The sequence below is a fragment of the Sinohyriopsis cumingii genome, chromosome 2, assembly GCF_028554795.1.
Source record: "Sinohyriopsis cumingii isolate HCF-2022 chromosome 2, ASM2855479v2, whole genome shotgun sequence".
Classification (NCBI taxonomy): Eukaryota; Metazoa; Mollusca; class Bivalvia; order Unionida; family Unionidae; genus Sinohyriopsis; species Sinohyriopsis cumingii.
In genome coordinates this window covers 116,051,352-116,071,614 of record NC_142962.1, presented here as the reverse complement: position 1 = coordinate 116,071,614, position 20,263 = coordinate 116,051,352, and the positions used below count along the sequence as shown (strand labels likewise).

The following is a 20,263-nucleotide window of genomic DNA, read 5'->3' as shown; positions in this document are numbered from 1 at the left end:
TATGAGCGACCTCTGATATGAGTGACCACCTGTCATTTTTCCAACCACAATCATAATGCACAGATCGATTTTATTATATAAATGCTTTGTTATGAGTGACCAGTGACCGTGATGTCTTGGCAAAATATGCATTTCAACACTGCTACGAATGACTGCATCGCAAAAGAAGGATAAACTCCACCGACCTTTATTTAATCCCAATAAAAAGAACTGCTCATACCGTTCTAAATTTTTTAAAAAAAAGCTGGCTACCAATCTCTGAAGTGTTTTAGCTATGCCTATAGTGTTTTATAGTTTCTGTTATAAACCAGATGAAAGTATATGTAGATTATTTCCTTGTCTGGTTCCCTGCTTCGTATGTTCCCTGCATTGTCCTCTGCTATTTAAATCTATTTAAATAGGGGTGAGCAACAAAGGGAGCATAAAAAGTAGGGAACCAGACTAATTATTCCTGCACTTAGCCTGCTTCCTGGCCTTATCGTAGGAGCTTTCATCCCTATCAAAGACCGTATCGCAAGAACAGACAGACACCACTGACAGACACGATTAGTAATGATTGTTCTTTTAAAAAACAAACATAAAATGAATTTTTTTATAAAAAGGATTGTTGCTACCAGTGATAGATGCCTCAGTCTGTAAACCAGGCTAATGTAAATGTCACAAATTGCCATTGTAGTGCCAAAGTTGACATAGTGGTCACTTATATTGTTTGTCTATAGAGTTAATCCATATTGTCAGGGGTGAATAAGGTCATTGTCTGTTAAACCAGCAAGAGAGAATCGTTTGGGGGATTTGATTGATAGTGTTGAAGACTTGTGATGTTTGATGTATTTCCCCCCGATGTTAAGTCTTTACATCCCAATCACAAAGCTGTCATCTATTCAAGTTGGTGTGACCGGGTTACACACTTTGCTTATAGAGTTAATCCCTGTATGTCATCTTTGAATGAAGCCATTGACTTTTGTCTATGAATAAATAGTTCTATTTCTTGATGAGATAATTTGTTTCTTCCTTAATTGTTAGATATGCAATGCACTTGTATAGATTTTTCACAGCCCAGTCAAAACAGTCTTTATGTTCGATATTACAATTAAGCACTAATAATTTTAACACCTAGAACCTTAATAACACTGGACGAACCTCCACTTAAAAAGAGACAAATTTTAAGGCTGGAGAAAATAATTAAGCACTAACTTGGAAAAATTAGTGAAACAGAAGTTAGCAGAGTGGTACTCGATTATACCAACCATAGTAGGTGGCTCTGAGTTGGCCTTGGTTTTTGGTGTCTGTCTGTTTGCATTGACTGCAGATATAGCTAGACATTTGCATTGACTGAAGACATAGCTAGAAAACAGCAGTCGTTTATAAATTTGCCTTGTCTTTGGGAACTTTGCTGAGCCAGTCATCAGAAAATATGTTGAGGTAACTACTGGCAAAATTGCTATGGGCAACGGTATCTGCATCAGATATATTGATGGCTTCAGATACAATTCAGATGGTTATATTGTGGATGGCAATATAATTTTGCTTTTAGAATTTAAATGTCCTTCTGTCAGAGACATCAGCAAGTTGCCTGATTATTATTTGCTGCAGATATTATCTGGTCAAGAAGCTTCTTTCATAGCATCATTTGGCCAGCTTGGTGACATAATTTGCAAATGGTTCTCTGAGCCAACTTGGACTTTACCCATAGTATGACAAATGATTTCGGGGCCCCAAGTGGCCATGTGGTCCAAAGCGCTCACTGTTACGGATCACTTCCATCTCACCTCTGTCTGTGTGGGTTCCAGTCTCGGGCTCGGCTAATGTAGGTATGTGAGAAAGCTTGCAAAAGGTGGTCATGGTCACTTTATCTGCGGCTTCAGTTCTTATGCAACACCAGGATCACTAGTGACAATCAAGCCTTAGCCGCAAAATTTATTACCCAATAAATAATGTCTACAATGTACCAGAAATCATCATATCGATTGCAAACCAATCAGGAAACAATGTAAACTTGAATAACATTTTTTAAAATACATTTTACTTGCATTTGAGAACACAAAACAAAACTATGAAATATTGTTGTATCTTGAAACCAATATGAATTAAATGTCAAAAAGGTTTAGGATTTTTTGTAATGATATTTGGCAGGTAGCACAATCATTACTTAATTTCTTTAAGTGATTATCACATCATAAGTTCAGCAACAAAATAAGTTTTGCTACAAGGATACTTGTGCTGCTGCTGCAGACAGCAAAACAAGTTTCCAACTGCAGAAGGCTTAAATCCATTTGCAACTGCTGCTAATAAGGCCATTACAACATGAGACATTTTGTTAAAGATGTGACAAGATCATTATGAGGTATGCAATAAAGTGTATAAATCATACCCTGCAGTTGTCAGTTAACCTGGATATACACTAGTTGTTAGATGGAATGATGATTGAGGCTGCAGGAATTTCTTATGGGTCTGATATCCTCCATATTTTCATATACCCATGCAGTGATTGCATGGCACAACTGACACCAGATAGGTATATTTTTTTAAATTATAGATTATTGTCTTGCAGGTTCTGTGGTGGTGCTGTTAATAAAGAAAGGATCAGCTGAGAATGAGAAACCCATAGAGGTCTTCATGCCAAAGAAAATTGAAAAGAAGGTTGAGTCCTATTGTAATGAATAGTGTTTTACCAAGTTTACTATTTTCCATACCTGTCAACCTTTTCGGGAGTGTGTGGGGGGATTGAGACTCAGAAAGTGTTATGTGGTCCTAAAGGGTGTCAGTGTGCATGATGCAATAATTTATATTTTACTGTGAAAGGTGTGTTGTTTACTCATAAACTTATAGAAAATGTTTGGATTTTAAAAGCTGAAAGAAAAAAATGTTTTCTTTCAAGTACAGTGGAACCCCACTATAACGCGATAATTGGGGTCCACAAAATTGGATCACATTAATATCGAGGTCGCGTTAATGCGGGGTTTTGCAGTAGTTTGCTATTTTGAGAGAACAACTCATTGGCACATATGCATGTATTCATGTCTACGGTATATGATGAAAAGGGTATCAACACCGTTTACTACAGTGCCATCGTGGCATTCATTTCATCTATAATGCATGTAGTTTCACTGAAAAATTGCACACAGATTTACAATATTCAATATTTTTTCCCCTAATCATTGTATCTGAATCCAACGTCTAATATATAGCATAAACATAGTATCAACACCGTTTACTTGCCATCTGATACCGTACCATCGGGGCTTGAAATTAATCCATAAAATATGTAATTCCATTGCAAAAATTGCATACATATTTAAACTATTCAATAATTTTGTCACACATCATTATGTGTCTGAATTCAATGGAAAAAATAAACAGCAAAATTAGGTTAAGAAAGACAAAGCACATGTACGGATCATTATGTGACAGGATATATGAATGGTGTCTGTACAAATTTCATACTGCTAAAATTTTCTCAGATGCGTTTCCACGTACATTTATCCATTGCAAATTTCCAATAATTAACGCTTGTACGCCTATTCGTTTGAACGACTAAATCAAGAATAGTTACAAGTCAGCACATGATTTCAGCGTACATATAACTTTTACTTCAGATTTTGTGAATATGGAAAGAACTTGTGATAACTACTATACTAATCATGGCTCAGAGTGCAGAGAATGATTTGCGTTTGTGAACTTGCTTTTCCATAACGGTAAAATATTTCTTATAAAAAATAGGATATTAATAACGAGTTCATAAACAAACACCATACCCATGTGAAACCCAAAAACTAAGTGCAGTAGGCCTGCATTGGTCACGAGTCCATTTTTAAAGAAAAATGTAAAGCTAAACGCATGTACAATTTCATACCCTTTCAATTTCCAGCTAATAAATCGGGCATTATTTACTGGTCAACTGATTGCGTCTAATAACACCGGCAAGCCCAGCAAACATTTTGGCGTCTTTCGTTTTTTGATGTTTATTAAATTGCGACAATCTTTTATCAACCACCGCATTTTCTGCTGATTAGTTGTGTATGCAGTAAAGAAAAAACACATGTCGGCTGTTGTTAGAGCAATGATTGTATGCAGAATTAATTGAAGACAATCACAAAGATGACTTACTGGCTTTACTCATGGATCACTAATAAGTAACATTTCCGATAATTATTTTGGCATTAGACTTCAAGAACATGGTGAAATTATTACATTTCAGAAGCCAAGCCACGATTGTATTACTCGAATTCATAAGCAAATTTTTCCACAAAATGATAATAAACATTTTGCACACTATTTCTTTTACTTTTAAAAAGAAAGTATTTTTCCGGGTACGAGAAAAATACACTTACATGTATTTAAAATTTCAGGAATCATGCCACAATTGTATTATATATCATATTGTATTCAATTTCATACATGATCTCTTCCCCAAAATGATAATCAAATTTTTGGCGCAAAGTGCAGAGAACGAATTGTGTTTGTAAACTTGCTTTTCCATAATGGTAAAATAATTTTTAAAACAAAATAGGAAATTAATAATGAGTTCATAAGCCAACCCCATGCACATGCAAAACCTGAGAACTATATGTATGAAGGCCAGCAAACGTCAGGAGTTACTTTTATATTGTTTTTTAAAGCTGAACGCATGTACAATTTCATACCCTTTCAATTTCCAGCTGATAAAGCGGACATTATTTACTGGTCAACTGATTGCGTCTAATAACACCACCAAGCTCAGCAAACATGCTGGCGGCTTTTTTTACTGGATCAGTAATAAGTAACATTTCCAATAATGTTTATTTTTGACATAACACTTTAAGAACCTGGTGATATTGTTAAATTTCAGAAGCTATGCCATGATCATATTATATTAAAATTTATACTCAAACTCTTCCCCCAAAATGATAATAAACTTTGTACACCCTATTTCAGGAACCACGCCACAATCATATTAAATTGGAATCCATACACGATCTCCTTTCCATAATGATACTAATGTATTTATGCACTATTTCATGTACTTTGGAGAAAGAAAATAAAAAATTTCCTCTGTGAATATATGAAATTTCAGGAGCCACGCCACAACCTCGTTATATTCGAATTCGCATTAAATTGGGGCGCCTTATAGTGGGGTTTCACTGTATTTGAAACACTTAAACAAAATATTCTGGTTGACTTGGCATTGTCATATATCATCAGCACACAAACAATAATATACACACAATCACAACCACAGGGACATTAAAAAAACCCAGTGTTTTTGTCTATAAGGCAATTTGACATTGGAATGCAGTATTAACTTGTAGTTGCTGATTTTACAACTCTTGTTTGTTCATTGTGGGGTTTGAAGGGGATACAGTGTCAATTAGTATTCATCTTAGAAACTAGATAGTAGTTTTTCAAACTTATCTAAAGATCTTGTTGAATTTTTCTCAGCATTGAAAATGTATCTTTCTGCATCTTCCATGATGCAGGGGTAACATTACTGTCAATGGATTTGGTATACTGAAAAATGACTGATGTCAGTTTATTGTCTGTGGTATGAAAAGCTTATATTACGACTGTGCTTCAGTGTCAAACACTGTCAACCTAGAGTTATGAAATTTAGATTTGCTAAGTTTGACTCATTTTTGCAGATGGTTTATCCGTTCCTGAATCACAGCAGAGTTTTGATATTTTGCTTTCAAAAATCACACTCCAGCAGTGATGCAGATCCTAGCTTTATTGTTTAACTAATGAAATAATCATATCTTGCATTTTTTTGTATGTAGTAAAAAAAAATCAACTGTGAAGGAACTTTTGCTGCTGATCACAACTAGACAATAATCTTGTACAAAGATGGTTGAAACATTCTTAATGAAGGAAATGAAGTATAATACTATTTCTTCAAAACTCATCTCTGTTTTTACTGAACTTGAAACAAAATACGGATTGTTCCATTAGTCTACTTATGCAAATTAGCCTAATGGTAACTGCCACTGGAATGCTGAGAGCACTTTAAAACACAAAATCACCCTAGCTGTTGTCATTCATTTAAGTAATCCATGGAATGTTTTTTTTGTTGTTGACCACCTTTACATTTGAATTGCCTTTATGACAATTAACTGTATAGACTGCTCAATGGTAATAGTTTCCTTAAGCGTTATGAGTGAAGCTGCGCAAATTTATTGGAAGTCATGTTTTTATAAAAATGATTGTCAGGGGTTGAGAGTAAAAACTCATATTTTTCATGTGAAAGGTGTGATTTGGAAGGTATGCATACCTGGATGTGATGGAAATGCATCATGAAAGCTAATAATACATTTTTTATACAATGATGTTTCATGGATATATCTTGACAAACTTCAACTACTAAATCTTTTCGTTTAAAAATGGATGAAGATACACAAACGTTGAAACTTGTTTTTATAACGTGCAACCAACAGCATTGGAAAAATTTACACAAAGAACCTCACTGATCCAGAGTTCTTGCAGAGGAAAGCAGTGGAATAACCTATCAAAGTACTGTTTAGAATCCCAGGAGGTTATGCTGAGTTCTTTCCTTTACAGAAAATAGTTTTAAACAGATAAAAAATGAATTTTAGAATTCAAGATGAATACATTTCAATACAGCAGGTTATACATTAAATAATAAAATACAATATGCTAGGGATTATTATGAATGATTGATAATTTGAATTAGTCTGTTAAAAACATTCCTGGAAAAAACATTTGAATATGGACATACCCTTATACTGCAAAATAAGTGTATATACTTTAAGGTTGGAGTTACAAACAGTTTCTAAGTTATGCATTAGGGCTAAATCCCCATGGGCTGGGAAAGGTTCAGGTGAGAAGGAAACAGGGTAAATAAGACCAATATTAGTAGACTACAGCAATTGTGTTTCAAGCTTGTCTTTCCTTTCTTCAGTTTTTATATGTATGTAAATTCACAAGCTGACATTTATCATTACACAGGTGAGTAATATATGAGCTTAGGCCTCTTGTTTTATACAGATATCAAACATGTTGCAGTTTTATATTTATAACTTCTTGGAAACAATTTTTTTATTAACATTTTTGTATGGTCGTCTTCCATTGACCCGAAGCAGTAATGGATCTCGGCAGCCATCTGACCGACTAAGCAGACCTCTTCAGAATAGCGCTGCTTGCCTTCATAGCCTGAGGAAGGGGCTAGAAAAGGTGGCCTAAAAAAGTCTGCTTCATCTACCCCAACTAGCTTACTTTGGCTGGAGGGAATCCCATTATTGCAGTCAAAACACAAAGAAAACCTGAAAGGTTCCACTCACTCTTGGTGTGTGGGACATACGCACTCTATTGGATCATGCAGCAGCTGACAGACCGGAGAGAAGAACTGCCCTGATTGCAAGAGAACTTGCTCGCTACAAGATAGAGATTGCAGCCCTGGGTGAAACTCGCTTCGCCAACAAGAGCCAACTGACTGAAGTTGGAGCTGGTTACACCTTTTTCTGGAGTGGACATGGTACCAATGAATGTCATGAGTCTGGAGTTGGATTCACTGTCAATTCAAGTTTGATCAATAAGCTCTCCATATTACCAAAGGGAACTAATGACCGGCTTATAATGCTGAAGCTACCCTTACATGGAAAAAGCAAGCCACACTCATCAATGCTTATGCACCAACCATGACCTACTCAGAGGAAGCCAAAGACAAGTTCTACCAGGATCTGGAAGCTCTGATTGCTTCGGTACCAAAGTTGGACAAGATGATCATTCTTGGTGATTTTATGGACATCTGCTCTTGAGGATGTGTGCAACATATGATCTCCTGATCACAAACACTGTCTTCCATCTGCCTAACTGTAATAAAACAACGTGGATGCACCCATGGTGTAAGCATTGGCATCAGACCGACTACATCTTAGTCCCTAGGAATAAGAGGCAGGATGTCTGTGTGACTAAGGCCATGTGTGGTGCTGACTGCTGGACAGACCACAGGCTACTGATTTCCAAGATAAATCTTAGAATTCAACCTCCCAGACGTCCACAGAGAATTAAAGTCCCAAAATGACTCATTGTCTCCAGGTTGAAAGTCTGCAACACTGAGCAAACTCTGTCTGAAGCTCTGACAAGCCAGCTAGAAACCACAGACTCTGATACCAATGACATAGAGAAATGCTGGACGGCCTTCAAACATCTGGTGTACTCTACTGCATCTGAAACCCTTGGTATCACTGCACGAAAACACCAAGACTGGTTTGACGAAAACTGTGAAGAAATACAGTCCCTGCTGGAGGAGAAGCATTGTCTCCATCGTGCATACAACATTGACTCCAAGTCCGCTGCAAAGAAAGAAAGATGCCTTCAGCAGAGTCTGCCAAGCTGTGCAGAAGAAACTGCATGAGATGCAGGACACATGGCTGAGCTGAAAGGCTGATGATATTTAGTCCTTTGCTGACAGACACGACATGAAGAATGTCTATAGTGCTCTTCATGATGTTTATGGCCCAGTAACATCAAGCACAGCCCCACTCTTGAGCTCTGAATGCAGTACACTCATAATCAAGAAGGAGAAGATACTGGATCGCTGGGAGGAACACTTTGATGGTATCCTCAGCAGACCCTCTTCCATCAACGATGAAGTGATCAGCTGTCTACCCCAGGTGGAGATCAACAATAGAATGGCTGACCCTCCAACAGTGCTGGAAACTCATTAGGCCATTAAGTTCCTGTCTAGTGGGAAAGCTCCAGGAGCAGACTCCATCCCAGCTGAGATCTACAAGTCTGGTGGGCTTAAGCTAGTGGAAAGACTAACAGAGATGTTCTGTGGGATGTGGATGCTGAAACGCATACCCCAGGAATTCAAAGATGCATCCATCATCCACATTTACAAATGCAAAGGCAATCGCCAATCCTGTGACAACCATAGAGGAATCTCTCTACTTTGCATCACGGGCAAGGTCCTCACCAGGCTACTGCTGAACAGACTCACAGAACACCTTGATCATGACCACCTGTTTGCCCTCAATTCCAGCATGGAGGCAGGCACGCAACAGAGCATGGACCTTTTTTCCACAGCGTGCACCAACTTCGGACTCACCGTCTCTACCAGCAAGACCGAGGTTCTGCATCAGCCGGCTCCTTGAGAAGATTACCTGGAACCATCCATCACTGTTAGTGTGGCTTCAGCAAGAAGAGAGGCACCATCAACATGATCTTTGCTGCCAGGCAGATGCAAGAAAAGTATCTTGAACAAAATGTCCAGCTGTACACCACCTTCGTGGACCTGACTAAGGCATTTGACACTGTCAGCTGGGAAGGCCGTTGGAAGATCATATCCAAATTTGGATGTCCAGAAGTCTTCATTGAAATGGTGAGGCAGTTTCATGATGGCACGCTTGCCAGAGTCCAGGACCAGGGTAACTATTCTGAACCCTTTGCAGTTACGAATGGTGTGAAACAAGGATGCATCTTAGCCCCCACTCTCTTCAGCCTCATGTTCTCCGCAAAGTTGATGGATGCTTTCAAGGACAGCGATGTTGGAGTAGGTCTCTGATACCGTCTGGATGGGAAGTTGATCAACCTGAGGAGGCTTCAAGCCGAAACCAAAGTCCAAGTTGAGAACATTCGCAACCTCCTGTTTGCAGATGACTGTACCCTCAACTCCAGCATGGAGGCAGGCACACAACAGAGCATGGATTTTTTTCCACAGCCTGCACCAACTTCGGACTCACCATCTCTACCAGCAAGACCGAGGTTCTGCATCAGCCAGCTCCTGGAGAAGATTACCTGGAACCTTCCATCACTGTCAGTGGCCAAAAGCTCAAAAATGTAGACAGGTTCACATACCTCGGCAGCACCCTCACAAGCAGTCCACATAGACGATGAGGTCAACACCAGGATTGCCAAAGCCAGCGTTGCATTTGGCAGACTCTGCTCAAATGTCTGGGATAGGAGAGGCATCAAGCTTGCCACCAAACTCAAAGTCTATGTAGTGGTTGTCCTCCCCACCCTCCTCTATGCTTGCGAGATATAGACTGTGTATAGCCGCCATGTTAAAAAACTGAACCATTTCCATGTGACCTCCCTGAGAAAACTACTGAAAATCAGATGGCAGGACAAGGTAACGAACAGAGGTGCTCACTAAGGCCAGCATGATAAGCATCCACACCATGCTGTGCAAGGCACAACACCGATGGGCTGGCCATGTTGTCCGCATGCCGTAGAATGCCTACCTAAGAAGGTCTTCTTTGGAGAGCTACACCAAGGCAAGAGATCTCATGGTGATCAAAAAAAGAGGTACATGGACACCCTCAAGGCCTCGCTGAAGAACCTAGGCATTGATCCTGATGGCTGGGAGAGTGTCGCTGCTAATTGATCTGCTTGGTGCAGTCAAGTCAATGCTGGTGCGGCAGCCTTTGAGCAGAAAAGACTGGTGGATGTAGCTGAGAAATGTGATCTGCGCAAATCCAGGAACAGCGGTTCTGCAACTCCTGGTCAACAACCTGTACATCCATGTTCCCACTGCAACAGACTCTTCCGGGCCAGGATCAGACTGCTCAGCCATCTCCGGACCCACCCCCAGTGAATCGATGACATTAAATGGTCCTCATCAACATTTATGGACAAACATCAACGCTGAGCACCTAGTGAGGCAGTTGTTAGTAGCAGTTTTTGGCATGACTCAGCCAGTGTTTGAACTCACGACCTCCCACATATCTAAGCTGGTAAAATTTTCTGAAATTTTATATTGAGGGAAAAGTCAAAGTTTATCACTGCTTTAAAGGCCAATGTGGGTACCATTTTTTTTATTTTGGCATAATGGCACTGGGTAAAATTATGCTTCAATATGTTATACTTTAATTTCTCACAGGTATTTGAGTATAACATGGGTTCTTATAAATTTGGTTTAGTTCTATCATTGCTACAACCATGTCTAATATGGTTTTAGATTATTAAATACCCTATGTATATGTCTCATTGTTTTCTTCATTTCTCTCTAAGAGGAACTGCATTGGCTCAGTGGTTAGCATTCAGGATGGATGAGGATTAAAGATCTGGCTGGGTTAGCCACTGTGGTGTATCTCTTTTTAAGGCATTTTACTCCAGTTGTAGCATCAATACATCGATATACCATAACTCACAAATCAATGTCATTTTTTCCAAAAGATTATATATATATATATATATATATATATATATATATATATATATATATATATATATATTATATTTTCTTCTCTTGCAGACAATTGTTATCAAACCAATCTCAGCTTACATAAAGAAAACGTATCCTGAATTAGAATGGAGCCACTTTCAGATTCAAGTCAAAGATTGTGTTACTGGGCTAAAAACAGTTCCACATGATCTGTATGTACCCACAACATCTTCAACATCACCGAAACCATCATGCTCTCCAGGTTATTATAATTACCTCACTTCTTTAGAAGAAGAAAAAAAAGAATCATATTGATGTATTGTTGGTAGCAGCATCAGATCAGTGTTTAAGCTTTTTGTATAAGCCAATAATTTCGCTTTGTAGTAGAGAAAAGTTGTAGGCAGGACAAAACAATGTGACACATAGTTTTTTTGGACACTATTGTATTTTATACCCTTTTCATATAACAGTATGCTGTATCTTGCCTATGTTTATCTAATTGCCGTCCATCTATTGGTTAACAGTTTGTGTCCATGTAGTGACACAAGTTCTGAATCACTTATCTTTTTTACTAAACTCAGTTTCTCAGAATACGGAGAAACCTATCATTTTAGGGATCAAAATGTTCAAGGTCTTATGACCTGCTGGTATATAATATTTCCTCACAAAGATGTCAGAATTTTAGAAAAGTGACCCAGGTACCCATCTGTCCTAATGATTGGTTACCTGGACACCCGATCAAAGGGAAATATATTAAAATTGAACCTGAACTTCTTTGCTGTAAGTTCCTACATGCCAATTACCTGAGAAGTATAAGTGTAATTATTACTATTATGAGTGGCAAAAAAACACAGTCTGAGCATAAAAAGAGTAATCAATATATTACATGCCATAATTAATGTAAACTGTTTAAAAAAATGTACTTTTTTCTACTTACCTGGATCTGCAGTTAAAATTCTTGTCACAAACTAAATCTATATGGATTAGTATGAGAATACAGACAGAAAACAAAATGTTAAATTATTTATGCATAACATTTACTTTAAATAGTTTACATCACATATTTAACTTTCGATTAAAAGGTCATAAAGTCAGGTCCTCAAATTCTGTATTGCATTACTGTCAAATTCCTCTTTCAGAATTTGCAAAGCACCATTGATCTGTCCTTTCCCTGGTGCAACATGTTCTTCAGTTTAACAAAATCCCTCTCTAACATTTTTTTAGTCCTATAACTTCCACAAGTCACATCCATAAAGTCCATTTCACTTAATAGTTGGTGCCATGTTTTATTCAATATAGACTGATCTACTACTTAAGCGTGTATCAGGTTATAATGAATCTATGGCACACGGTTTCAAATTCAAGAAACCCATCTGTTTTCTTGAAAATGTGTCATATACATTTACTATAAATAGAAAATAAAGATCATTAGATGGAGGTTTACGATGGATCAATGTCACATGACACAAGCCTCGAACTGTACTCATTATTTTATGTTGTGCTCACTCCTGATGTTGCTAGATATAATCTTTGATCTGAACTTGAAAACATGCATGGACTAAACAGGTACCCAAAAGCTAATTATATTACTTAGATAATTATGAATGGGCAGGTACCCGTTGACACCTTTGGTTGTGATATGCCATGAAATACCAAACAGATTTTGCAGTGTCCAAACAGGACTTAATTGCTTGTGGACATACATTGATTAGAAGCTACAGGTAGCTTGTACCGAAAGATAAAAGGAAACTGATCAAAAGTTCAAAGTCTATATAATCTCCATTTTCAGTCCATGTATTTGTCCGTAACCACTAAATTGAATTCATTAAACTTTCCAGTATACTTTTTTGTATGCTGTCCTTATGCAAATGAAAGTAGGTTCCTTTCCCTATCATCCCTTAAAGGGAATCGAAAGGTAAGATTTTCTCTGATTTCAGATGCAATAACTCTTTAAAATATTGTTTGGCATAACTGTATATAAGCAGTCATAGTTTGAAGACATAATCCTTCATTATGATCGTGCATCATGGTCTAAGTTGTATGAGGCTATTTAAGGGGAAATGAAGATGAAGAAATAAAGGGATAAGGGTGTAACACATATTCACACACCATTTTTTTTTGCTGTGAAAAATTTCCAGGATTAATGCTACATTGCTTATAAAAATTGTATATAGACTCATAATTTTAAACTATTTCACCATTTGTTACCAAAATTGAAATAGTGATGCATATTTAAATGAAATTTTAGTTAACTGTGATCAACTTGGCCATGTTCATATAACAGTGTTACAAAGACTCTTACGCACAGAAAGAATATTATGTGAGACATATGCTGTTATCATTAGGACTTTAAAGCTGCATTCCCTTACATAAAGATGAAGACTAAATACCATAACAGTATTATGTGGCTGCCCCAGTGACAAGTGATGAAAATATTTTGAAGAAAACAGCAGAATTAAGAAAAAACAGTTTGAATCTAAGTGGAGACCTTGAGCAATGGACACATGATTTAGCAGTTAAATAAGGTGCTGTGTTTCCCAGAACATATTTCAACATACACTGATATCATGATGTCTGCAGTACATTGTCAGCCCATGTTTAACTCGAGGAAAGCACATGCTTTCATTTGCCAGATTTCTTTACACAGTAGTCATCTTCTTGGTACTGGTGGATATGTGTTCTGAAGTACCTCTCAATGATGGCCACCCCTCTAATGTATCCAGCTGCAAATGTATTAGTGCAGCAACTGTAGTACTGTTTGTATCTGTCATACTACTTTTCTTTTTCCTGCATTTGCATGTGTAATTTCATCTCCATCTCTTTTTGTTCTTTTGAATTTGTCTCTCTTTTTTTTTCTTTTTCAAGCTCAAGCTTTCTTAAGCTCATTTCATTCTTATATTTTAATTTCAATTCCATAACTTGCACATTAGAGTTAGACGAAGTTAATCAAAAACAAAGCACTTTTATAGAAAATATTTTTTTCTACCAGATATTGAACCAAAATATTTTTTATTTCTTGTTTTAACAAAGATGGCTTTGCCTCCAAAAGATCATATTGTCTGGCAAGTTGGGGCAATTCATCCTTTGTCAAGGACTCGGACCGTTTCTGGATAGAATTTAAATAAAGTTCACCACTTTAGTTGACATTGTGAAAGTTTGTTGGTTTCACTGTGTAAAATCAAAAGAGCAGGGATAGACAAATGTCCAGAATAAAATAAATTTTAAAATGATTTCAGTTTCTCTGAAATATTTCTAAAATTTGTATCTGGGACGAGCCCCCAATTTCTTTTACAACTCTATGATCACAGCATAGTAACAGAAAGAAGCAAAAGCCAGCAAATTTTGTAAAACTTAACAAAAAGTTTAATTATCAGTCATAAATGGTAATGTGAAAGAAACTTGCAGTATTATGATGTGAAAGTCCTAAATGAATGAAAAGCTCTGTTTAAATTTCAAAACCAAAAATGTACTGGTCTGACAATAATCATGATGTCAAGGTGACATTGTGCTGAACTTCTTCTAATAACATAAACAGTCCCAAAATGATATTTTAGTCCAAATAATGAGTTATTTATATTTCCACTGAACAGTCCAAACAAATGTTTTTCCTCTCGAATAATATCTAAGTACAACATAAAACACATCTGCTGACTTAAAACAGGAACTCAAGAAATGAGGATGACTTCAAAATCGGAATCTATCTGATTGCTCAGTTCTATCTATACACCTAGTATTATGACTCTTATTTCACAATGTATCCCACATGACAAATCATACTACTCATTTTGCATCTAACTTGCCTATTCATGTGACCTTGCCCAACTGATTGGAAGTTACGGAATTTTTCTAGAAATTTTGAAACCCCATCAGCCAATAAGAAATTAATTCACAGGTGCCATTAAGACCTTTTATTAAGATTATTATTAATAATTGTCAACACATATGTAAGCATCTATTTCCAGATTCCATGTAATATTATGCTCATAACACACTCAGGTCACACAGACAAAACTAATTAAAGATATTCTGTACAGTTTACAGACATTAATAAAAATTATAAAAATTAGAGAAATTCATGTACCAGGATGAACTTAGATATACATAGCACAATGCACCTAATCCTTTGTCCAGGGTTTTATCAGCTGCAAACACTATACTCTTAGCCCTGTCATTGACCTCAGTTCACTCAGTTTATTTGCATTCCTTGGTTCACGATGGAAACACCATGATGGGTTCTAAATACCATCCAGTAGGTACACTATGAAATCAGTGTGGACTTGCAAGATGATTTTCTTAACGTTCCCATTCAGGACTCCTCCAGTTAACTCCATGTCTGATACAGTTCCTATAGTTTTCACTAATGATTGATGGATTGGGAAAACAGTCAGGGTGCAGATCACCTCCATGGCTGCAACATCACTACAAAAATGTTAGGTTAGTTCTACCTTGGAGCAGGACATGATATCCTTTGTTACTCTAACCCTGAACCTTGGTGTCTGACCTCATGCCATTTGAATATTTTGTTCATTTTGTTCATCTAGTTATGGAGTTCAACATTCAAGTAAGATGAGTATGTGTATGTGCTGTCAGGAACAAGCATTGAAAATCAGTACCATGGTGGCTTCCTTGCTTATGTGGGACAGTCTATAAATGTGAGAGTTTCTGTGCCAGCTGGGTTTTGGCAAGAGACCTCTTAGTCCACGGTTGCTTATTTATGCACCAATTACAAATGATTCTGTGGTCCAAATGCAGGCTGAGACTTTGCCCGTTGGACCAACTATTTGCAATCTGCACAAATATGAGGTTCCATCCCAGAGGATGGGGAAACCTCACTTGGCACATGTCTGGTATCCCTCTGCATTAGAACTCTAGGAATCATGATCTGTGTGGATGTGAGCAGAGGGCTGGAGGGCAAACCCCTTTCCATCAAACCAGGAAGCCAGTGGAGTGTGACCCCCTTAGAATCATCATTTACATGTCAATATTTCAAGATGAAAGACATTTTTAAAGCTTTTCATTGATGGTGGGAGGATCTACTTGGGAAGGGAGTTATTCTGTCTGACAGTTCCACTGTGGGACTTATCTCAAATGGCAAGGTGAAACCATGTCTGCAGACATTTGCGATCTTGTTTGGGATTTTCTAAAGGGGCGTCTTCAACTCTGAACCCAGTCCAAATGTGTCATATTCCAGGCAGACTAAATGTATTAGTAGACTGGTTGTCCAGGAAGAGTCAATTAATACAAATGGAATGGTCTCATCATCCCTTAGTTTTCACTCACATATGTGCCTGATGGGATCGACCAATGGTATTCCTATTTAGAGATGAGTTGGAATGCCAAACTACCAATCTTTGTCTCACCAGTCCTGAATCTGAAACCCTGGGCATTCGATGCTCTTTCTGTAGATTGGAGCTGCCTGAAATCGTACACTTACATTCCAACACCTCTGATTCCAAAGGTGATACAGAAACCAAGAGAATCAAAGAGTTGCCACATCCTGATTGCTTGACTGAAATAGAAAAATTATGGATCATTGACCTTATGAATCTTGCAACACAAATCACCAGGAAAATCAAGATATTCCCTCAAGCAACGACAATGGCAAATGTTTCATCCCAACCAAGAGTTGCTGAACCTGCACATATCAAACATATTAAACAAACCCTCAAGAGCAAACACTTTTCACACTCAGTGGTGGAGAAATTGCTCAAGCAGGATGGTCGTCCACATTATCAGGATACAAGGGCAAATGGAAATCTTCACAAATATTGTGCCCAAAAACACATTATACCACTGCTGGCATCAGTACCTCAAATAACTAACTTCCTACTATGGCTCTTTGATCAGAAACAGCACCAATCACAATCAAAGGCTACCATTCCATGATCTCTGACACCTTGCATTATCATGGAAGTGAGGATACTGGACAAAACAAAGACCTATCCAATTTCCTGTCCAATATTTGTTATTACACATATCCAAAGACGTTGACTTTTTGCCCAAAGTGGAATCTATCATGGGTACTAACATGGATGAACAAGACAATATTTGAACCACTCTCCAGAGCTTCATTGGTTCACTTCTGGTATAAGACCTGCTTCATTACTGCATTAGTGATAGCAGGCAGAATCAGCAAAATACATGCTGTATCAATGGACACTAACTTCATGCAGTTCTGGCCAGACTGGTTAGTATACTCATGATGCCCCCTGCTTTTATTATCAAGAACAGGCTCTCATTGATGGGGAATCAGACTTTTGTAATGAAATTCCTGTCTGCTCTGGACACTTATCTCAGTGTCATCTATTGGACACAGTGTTAGCTCTGAAGTCTTACATTAGAAGGACTGAGCCATTGCAGCAAGGGAGATCACATCTCTTCTTACATGTCATAGAGGGAAAGGATGATACATCAGCACAGGCACTTTCATCCTGGATAAAGTGGGTCATTCATTCCGCACCTAGGAAAATTACCCCAGACCAAATGAATTTGCTTTGTATCTCAGCTCACAAAGTTAGGGCATTAGCCACAAACATTGCATTTCAGCAAAACTATTCTTGACATTATCCCTGCCATGGGATGGAGATCTGAGTCCATTTTTCCAGCTTTCATCTCAGAGATCTTTCATACTAAAAGGCTGAACTCAATCAGGAGGGACCTATAGCCATAGTGCAGCAGGTTATCTTCCTGGGTAATCTGACAGCTTCATAAATACACAGCTTCACAACTTTGCAGGATTTTCAAGAGTGAAAATTTATCCCTTCCTAAGCCACTCCTGGACTTATGGAGTCTATTCCCCAGTTGGGTTATCTATAAGCTATCTCACGTTCCTTAGCAGACCAGATATGATCTCTCCCAGGTAAAGGGATATATCTCCCTCTAGCTCTTACTTATTTGCTTTCAGTATTATGATCAGGTAATATATTTGAAGAAGAAACCATTCATTCAATGTCACATGAATTTTCTCTAATAAATTATATCTCTTCAAGAATATTTGCCATAATGCACCAAGGTGGGCAGATAAATTTTAGCTTTTCAGCTAAAAGGTTTTAGCTTGGGAGGGCTAGTTTTGTGAGATAGTAGTAGTTCCCACTAAAGTATTATGATTGGGTAAGTATTCTTGAAGAAACTTATTTTACTTGGAAAAAAATGGTTTTCAAAGGAAGAAGTATAATAGTGAGCTACTTTATTTGCAAGAATTAAATGAAGTCCTTAGATGAAGATCCCAGCCACAATTACCTTTATACCCCAAATGATTTCTGTTCTGTCCCAAATGGGCCTAAATTGTGTCCCTTTTGAGAATGTGTTGCTTGGTCCATAAGCAGATGGTTCAGTGGCAGATCCAGAGAGAATTTATAGGATTCATTGGAACCCATTGTCTCTTTTCTTATTAAAATTTTACATTTGTCAAATAAATATTGACAGTATTGACCATTTTAGATAAAACAAGCCCCTTCCACCACATCTTCTACTTTATGCAACATTGCAATTTCTTGAGTTTTCTTAGCTTTAGTAATAAATTAGATACATTCATTGAAAGGCTCAAATAGATTTTTTATCTTCCTTTCCAGCAAAAAAGATAAAAACAGACCATGGGATCAACAAGGAACAGAAGCATAAAAGTCAACCATGTAGTGACCAAGCAAGGAATGCCCTCTATCAAAAAATTATGTGCAAATCAGGTAACATTTTATTTTTCACAAACAAACTCTTCATTGGGCGATAAAATATGGTATAAACAAATGCATTCCTGCAAATTTGGATCAAATTTGGCTTTGTAGTTTTGAGCAGTACATCAGAAATACATTTTTGTATGTCCATCATAAGTTAGGCATACTATGTTATAAGGATGTCTGTCCAACAGTCCATTAACATCTGCCTGTCAGGTCCATAGCCTTCTAACAATCAGAGAGATTTTCATAAAGCATTGTCCATGTATATATCATGATTAGACAGCATATCACATACCATAGCCAGATTGCATGCGTCTAGTTCAGGTCACCACAAGGGAAAATGTTGTTCTGTGATGTATAATTTGCGAACCACTGAAGGTATTTTAATGGAACCTTAGCCTTGTGTTGTGTATATGCAGTGTGTCACATGCCATAGCCATGTCCCCTGCCTCAAACTAAATGTTACAGCAAGTGAACATGCAAGTCTATGGCATGTACCCTTGCAGACCTGCCAACCCTTACAATTTTGTCATCAGTCTTTAGGAAATAACACTTAAAATATGGACTTGTGGAATAAAAGCACAAATTACGGAAATACTGTGGTTTGCAGCAAAATCCAGATACTGGCATATCCATGTTTGATTTAGATCTGGCTTTCGCATTAGATTCTGTGGAGTTGTCAGGGAACCAGACCAACGTACAGGAGTACCTCAGACGCTTTAAACTGCACATTTTTGTGATGCAAAACATCTTTATGGTCATGCTGTTGCTATTTGTTTTAGAAATGGCATCGATCAAGCAGTACATTTTCAAAACAAAGGTGACAATAAACCTCTTTAAAAGTTTTAATAATCAGTACAGGAGAATAAAAGGGAATAATTAGATTCTTGGGGGAAAAAAGATATAAGGACAAAATTGTGTTGAGTCAAGTATGGCACATTGCGGGAAAGATAATTGCCATCATCATAGCCCTTGTGAAATTTAATTTTTTTTAAAGATTACATCAAATTGGGAGATGGCAAGAAGCCATTGAGTTCCCTAGGGTTTGGAACTGCAGTTTTTGAAACTTTACAAGTTTTTTAGGCATGGTTAAACACAATGTTTACTGTTGTTGCATCAGTCTTGAGTCACATTTCTGGACTTTTAAATGCATGTTTTGCAGCTTGACAATAGCAGTAAATGATATTTTGTTACACCTTACTGAAAACTGTTCTTACAAATGGAAAATAATTGATTAAACTTAAAATTGTGTAGAAGAATCCATAATACATAAAGTATTGTACATCTGTATGAAAGTACTGTACATCTACACGGATCACATGTTAGAAAATTTATATATCATTCACATCCCTTTAGTAAACACAGATAACTCATATGTTAAAAAAGTGTTAGTCCTTGTTTTATATATATATATCCCATTGTCAACAAACACACGTCACTAAACAATTCATTGAGATATTCATTGTGGCCAGTAGCATGTGGCTTATAG

General features: G+C 37.4%; 1 protein-coding gene across 4 annotated transcripts in view; it reads left to right on the top strand.

Moving 5' to 3' along the window:
- Positions 1–20,263, top strand: part of LOC149805666 (uncharacterized) — a 96,570-nt gene that overhangs the window by 51,767 nt on the left and 24,540 nt on the right. For all 4 annotated transcript variants that reach the window (XM_089950312.1, XM_089950311.1, XM_089950313.1 and 1 more), the window contains 3 exons: positions 2,552–2,640; positions 11,192–11,363; positions 18,673–18,783. In XM_089950312.1, the coding sequence (XP_089806438.1) occupies positions 2,552–2,640; positions 11,192–11,363; positions 18,673–18,783 (372 nt within the window). The remainder of the gene's footprint in view (positions 1–2,551; positions 2,641–11,191; positions 11,364–18,672; positions 18,784–20,263) is intronic.